The sequence below is a fragment of the Myzus persicae genome, unplaced genomic scaffold (assembly GCF_001856785.1).
Source record: "Myzus persicae strain clone G006 unplaced genomic scaffold, MPER_G0061.0, whole genome shotgun sequence".
Classification (NCBI taxonomy): domain Eukaryota; kingdom Metazoa; phylum Arthropoda; class Insecta; order Hemiptera; family Aphididae; genus Myzus; species Myzus persicae.
Window position 1 is genome coordinate 867,392 of NW_019102098.1, and position 6,381 is coordinate 873,772.

General features: G+C 31.6%; 1 protein-coding gene across 1 annotated transcript; it reads left to right on the forward strand.

Moving 5' to 3' along the window:
• Positions 1 to 733: 733 nt before the first annotated feature.
• On the forward strand, positions 734 to 5,962 carry LOC111031200 (protein lifeguard 1-like). Its single transcript, XM_022311045.1, has 4 exons — positions 734 to 1,528; positions 4,091 to 4,169; positions 4,492 to 4,753; positions 4,839 to 5,962. Exons 2-4 carry the CDS (start codon positions 4,124 to 4,126, stop codon positions 5,470 to 5,472), a joined length of 942 nt encoding a protein of 313 aa, XP_022166737.1. The 5' UTR covers positions 734 to 1,528; positions 4,091 to 4,123; the 3' UTR covers positions 5,473 to 5,962.
• Positions 5,963 to 6,381: the final 419 nt, after the last annotated feature.

Consider the following 6,381-nt stretch of genomic DNA (forward strand, 5'->3'; position numbering starts at 1 on the left):
AATATGCCATATGGTTTATTTTAATTCGTGACCCATATTATTATAATCATATTGTCATTAAATGCTTGGCACTTCTGACGCCACTTGCCTATTGAAGCTGTTATGGTAATCGACATGACTTAATATATATCGGTATCTGACCGTCAAAAAGTCTCGATCATACTACCGAGTACCGAGATAGATAATATTATATAATATCTTTATTATTATTCATTTTCTTTCTCAGTGATTTACACCTTGTTTATATCATATGTTATTGCAATTTGCAGGCTGCAGGTATTGCTCCATAGTATACTTAAAATGAGTATGCTCAACACGAACCGCGTTTACGTCCTAGTTCACGCATGTGCATAGTGCATCGTCTTGTGTTCTTGTGCATACTGCATCGCAAATCATAGAACATGACATAGACCTTGTACCAACAGACTGAACATGTGTCGACGGGGTTGGGTGGTGTGGCCATGGAAATTTGTGTTCCATATAAAATGTGTTTTTTTTCAGCACATGTAAACTGTAATGTAGTATCCACAAATTGAATAGTACTATACTAATTCGTGGCAGCTAACATCTTGCCAAAATTCTAGAATAATGTAAATTAATCGATCAGCTGTTCCCTAATCCCTATTCTGTTCGATGATAAGCTCAAATGTAACGTGTGACGTCACCTTGAGTTTATTGTTAGTTGTGTATATTATATTATAAATTATACATTGCCTCTAAAAAAATATGCGCAGTCTTATCATTAAGCATACTTCCCATTCCTTAGGTTTATAAACTATACAGTATTTTGTTTGTCGCCCACTAATCGCTCTCTACTACCTTTTCACTTTTCACTCGCTTTCAGTATTCAGCATTCGGTATTTCAGGCTCTGGCAAGTTACAACTAGACTAGTCAGTAGTCACTATATACTGGTCACTTTATAGTCCGTATTCATTCATTATTCAGATTTCACATTAAGTTGACAGTTTGAGACCACAAAAATTATATACATAATCGACTATTGATTACGGAAGCTCTTGTTGTCACTTAACATTTATCAGTCGTTGTGAGAGATAACGCGTTGCATTTCATTATTTCACCGTAGCCTACAACCCATAAGGCCATAACAACTATATTCTAGATCTTTCGATAGGTGATAGGTAGCAAATCGTTATCGTGTAATTCGTGTTTAAACTTTTATCCACTTCGCAGTTCGGGGCGTTCGGGCCATTCAACAGTGTACAGACGACACGAACGGTCTGTCAACGGTAATATTCCAATAGCGGTTATCGAGGCCTGCGCACAGGCGCATTGTCACGTTGGTCCCATCGTCCATCGGTTGCGCACTTGCGCGTCGTTATCTCGTCACACGCAGCACTGCAGCAGTAGACCTAAATCGCTCGTCGGTAGTCGTCAAAAGTGTCGCTCCGAAATACGAATCGTAAACGCAGTGTTACAGTGAACAGTACTGAATAATACCCATTACGAAGCAGACGATCAGTTACATAACTGCCGTTTGTAGCTTGTACGGATTCACGAAGACAGAGGGTAAGCGATTTTCGTTGTATTTCTTTTACTTAAAATCTCTTATCGTAAGTATATTGTGTGTATTTTGTTGTTAATATCTTTCGTATACCCGTATTATTATTACGGCTACCACTGTGTGCCCGTGTCAACATGTCACCCACCCACGTACCCGCAACACTTCTCACCCGGAGCCCGGGACGATGATTTCACGAATTGGAATCCCGTTGCCCGTCCGTTTACGGAATTGTAAATGCGACCCAATCTTTAAAAATGACGCTGCGATCGCTGCGCCCTCATACGCTGATACGCGTCTTCCCGAGTGATGACGCATCGCAATCGTGTAAGCCCTGTGTGCATTAGCCAATAGTGCAACAGACATCTGAACAATCGTGAATACTGCAAGTTCAAGGTCGCCTATTTTATTTTTTGCGTCTTGTTGCGTAAACCTATTTTTATGGATTTCGCTGTTACAACTGGTTTCCCAAACTCATAACCGATTCGGATTAACAGTATTGGTGCAACACCTATTATAATCATTGACCCAGTAGGAAAGCCGAGAGATGGTTTTGTTTGGCATCCGATGAATCATAGTTGTTTTGTTTTCTGTTATCTTGAAATAGTCCAATGAATCATTTATCACAAATACTGAAGTGTTGTGTAGGGTGCCTGTAAAAATAATCCTGTATCAAGTAATCGTGAATACCTAATCATCAATCATAGGTAGTCAAATAATTTTAATTTAGAGTACTTATAGTACAATTAATATAGTCCAAAATTCTATAACTATACAAATTAGTCGAAAAATAATTAAATAGAATAATTTCAAAGTATTCATATTCTAGTTGGAAAATCATTGTTTCAATTCCTTATTATTTTTTTTTGTGGGCTCTTAGTAGAGTGCAGTGGAGAGGGTTAGCTGATTTAATGGGTAATTTTCTCAATAGTAGGTGTCCGCTAATCTGTCTTACCGCATAGAAAAATATGTTTAGTAATAAATAGGTTATCAGAAAAAATACTCAGAGCTCCTACTTAGTCGTTATATTATAGAAAACTGTCGGTTAGGTGTCCGTATCACGCTGTATTATAATACAAATATCTAAAATAAAAATAAATTATGAACTTAGCAGGTACCTAAAATGTATGGTTCAAATTTATTAAATGCCCTAAAAGCTACCCAAATGTGCTCTAAAAATTATTGTAAACAAATGTCATACAAACAATACTTTTGAACCGCAATAATTTCCTTAAAAAAGACCCAAAACAAAAGTTAAGCTTTTCTTTAACTGATGTATGAAATAGATTTTGTAGGTAGGTACTTGAAAAACATTTACTGCCGGTTAGTCCCACGGGAGCATTCAAATCTGGGCCCTATTAATAATAACAATAATAATAATATTGACAGCCAGTATAAGATAAGTTGGTAACTTGCTTGCTGAAATTGTTGGAAAAAATTCATATAGCAATAGTCACCCAGTCAGTTATAAAAAAAGTCACTCAGTTTTGCTTGCAGATAATTTAAATATTTCTGAAAAATATTTAATTTACTTTATTTTATACATAGAGTAGGGATCCAAAATTTGTTTTTAAGAGGGTCCAGATGATTTGAAAATTTTTTTTTTTCTATTGCTTGTTATCATTCTTTTTATTTTATGCCCAAGCAATTTTGGAAAACAAACTGACTAACCATAATTATTAATTTATTATATATTTATTAATATATTTATTATATATATCTTCATTATTATTATTCTTTAAATCTGTATCCATCCAACTTCCACAAGCGAGGGCTAACTTTGTCTTATACTGGACTGAAAATATTAGTATTAACTATACACATCTGTGTTGTATATACTCCGTTTCAAAAGAGGGTATTTCAGTTCTGTACTTTTTTTCAACTACCTATGTTGTGATGTGGCAGGTGCGAGCCTTCAGACGAAAACCGTTCATCGCCTGGTATATTCTCTTTTGAAACGGAGTACCTATAGTCAATGTTATTGCGTTGTTTGAACCTATTGAAAAGATAACTTAATTTTAAAGAGGATACACTACATCCTTAAAATTTTATTAACAATATTACTAAGAGCAAATTTAGTTAGCATGTTTGATAATGATTTGAGAAATAATTTTTGTTTAGAATAATGTATTGTAAGTATGAAATTTGATAAAACTGATTTTGGGTGTCTAAATCCTCTAAAAAAATGTCAGAAGGAGTGGGGGGGGGGATAGTGTTATCATCTTAGACTATCACCTTTAATATCCATCAAAGTCCTGCTTATTACCTAATCTTGCATAATTAGGATATTTTTGATCTATCTCGCTTACACTATTCTCTCATTTACTATTTTTGTCTATCCTAAACTATTTATTTATTTAACTGCTTAAGACATGTTAGTATTTCAAACGATTTATTTTCAAGTATTACTAATTGGTTACACAAATTCTCAAAATTATTATGTTGAAAACATTTTTACTTGTGTGTATTGGAAATGTATGATTTATCTTGTCATTTTTATTGTTTAAAAAAAAGAATAACTTAAATTTAATTTTTGATTTAAATAATGTTTGTTGTGTCCTATTTTTCAGATTAATTGGACCAGTTTATAAATAACATTTGCAATGAGTACGTGGCAACAAACACAAACTCCGTATGGATCAGGAGCTGGTTTGTATATTATATTAATTTCAGTACATTTTTTTAGAGAATTATGTTATGATAATTTTTCAATTTGAACTTAAATTGTCAATATTAAGATATTAGTAGTGTAAAAAGTAAACAATATAAGCAGTTATCATTTTAGAATTTAAGTAAAACATCATCTTGAACTCCATGAATTGACATTCTCTATGATGACCTAGTTTAAATAATTTTTATTATGCGTTCCCCATTTTGAAGTGTCATTTAACAACTGTATTAATAATATTGATTACAATTATTTACTAAATTCTGGATGGTTTCATTGTAAACAAAATACTTTTTTTTTTAGCACCACCACCACCTGGATTTTTTCCACAAGGTGCACCATATCCAAAAGCTGACGGTGGATATCCTGCTGCTGGAGGTTATCCTGCTGCTGGTGGTTATCCTGCTGGCGGTGGTTATCCTGGTGGTGGATATCCTCCCCCATATGCACAACAAAATATGCCTTATTATGGAGCAGGGATACCAGATAATTCTCAAAATAATAGTTTTAACGCACCTGAAAACTTTGGCTTTAGCGATAAAACTATACGTAAAAACTTCATATGGTAAATATAATTTATTTGTTCATAACAAAATATTATGGTACCTTTATAATATGATATTAATATATTTTATTTTTTGTTCTTTCAGTAAAGTTTACAGCATTTTGATGTGTCAGCTACTTATCACATTAACTTTTGTGGCTATGGCAACTCTTCATGATGCCACTAGAGCTTATGTAAAATCACATCCTGGGTTAAGTATCATTGCAATTATCATTACTTTTGGTACTTTAATTGCTCTCGCATGCTGTGAAAACTTACGTCGCAAGAGTCCTACCAACTTTATTCTTTTGTTCGTATTCACCTTAGCTGAATCATTTTTATTAGCAGTATCTGTGTCACGTTACTACCCAGAACAAGTGCTGTTGGCTCTTGGTTTAACTACATTGATATGTTTTGCTCTTACAATATTCGCTTTTCAGACTAAAATAGATTTTACAGTAATGGGTGGTTTTTTAACAGTAGCTGTAATAGTTTTACTGGTTGCATCTATTGTCGCTATATTTTTTCCTGGTAAATTGATGACCCTCATAATTGCATCTGCAGGTGCAATTATATTTTCCTTATATCTTATTTATGACACCCAAATGATGGTTGGTGGTGACCATAAGTATTCAATCTCTCCAGAAGAATATATATTTGCAGCATTAACCATTTATGTAGACATAATAAACATTTTCATGTACATTTTAGCCATAATTGGAGCTTCAGGTGATGATTAAACATTCATGTGTAAAGATTTAAATATATACAAATAATAATGAAACTGTTGATTGTTTATTTAAATTAAAGATGTAGATTATTATTCCTTTTAGCTTTAATTTTTCTGATTAAATATAGTTATTCTGTTATTTTGTGTTCAGCGAGTCAGTTTTCATAATATTTAATATTTACTCACTTATTCTCACTAAATATTTATATATGTTTAATATATAATACGAAAAAATGTATTAAAAAACACATTTTAATAACATATTATTAAATACTTTGTGTGAAGCAAATGTATTTCATACTTATAATCTATAAGTATTTCTATTATACATCATAAATTGTTTTATACATTTTTTATGATTAGCCAAAATTGTATAACAGACATTTAGTATTTTCGACATTTGCAGTTATAAAACATTTAAAGAATATAACAAATTAAAGTAACAATTAAAGGATTTTGATATTAATTAACAAAATACATTTTTTTTTTATTTAATACTTATAGAACATTTTAATTCATGTATAAGCACCAAAGCATAGCAATAATAACTTGACATTTTTACTTGTTAAACTTAATTGTTCAACGAAAAATGGATTTATGGGTGATGTAAGCCTATGTAATTCAATAAATAAATAAATAATATTTTATTTAAACCAATAACAATTAATTTTTCAAAGTATATATTCTTGTACATGAGTTTTAATTTAGTAATGAAAAATATTGTGTTATTGAGTAATTTTATTCAGAACAATACATTATGTGAAATAAAATATAATTCGTATGATTTATATGAATTGTATTTTTTTCGATAAATAAGCATTCCTAAACATATTATATTTGTAATTTAAACTTTGTAGTATTATACAGTTATAGGTATAATTGTATAAACAAATTTTAATTATTTTTGTACACATTGTTA

What these genes read in the sequence shown, in the direction of transcription:
- LOC111031200 (XM_022311045.1), top strand. Translation starts at nt 4,124, where the DNA reads ATGAGTACGTGGCAACAAACACAAACTCCGTATGGATCAGGAGCTG. An exon ending in TCCGTATGGATCAGGAGCTG is followed by an intron (nt 4,170 to 4,491) that starts GTTTGTATATTA and finishes TTTTTTTTTTAG; the next exon opens with CACCACCACCACCTGGATTT. An exon ending in ATACGTAAAAACTTCATATG is followed by an intron (nt 4,754 to 4,838) that starts GTAAATATAATT and finishes TTGTTCTTTCAG; the next exon opens with TAAAGTTTACAGCATTTTGA.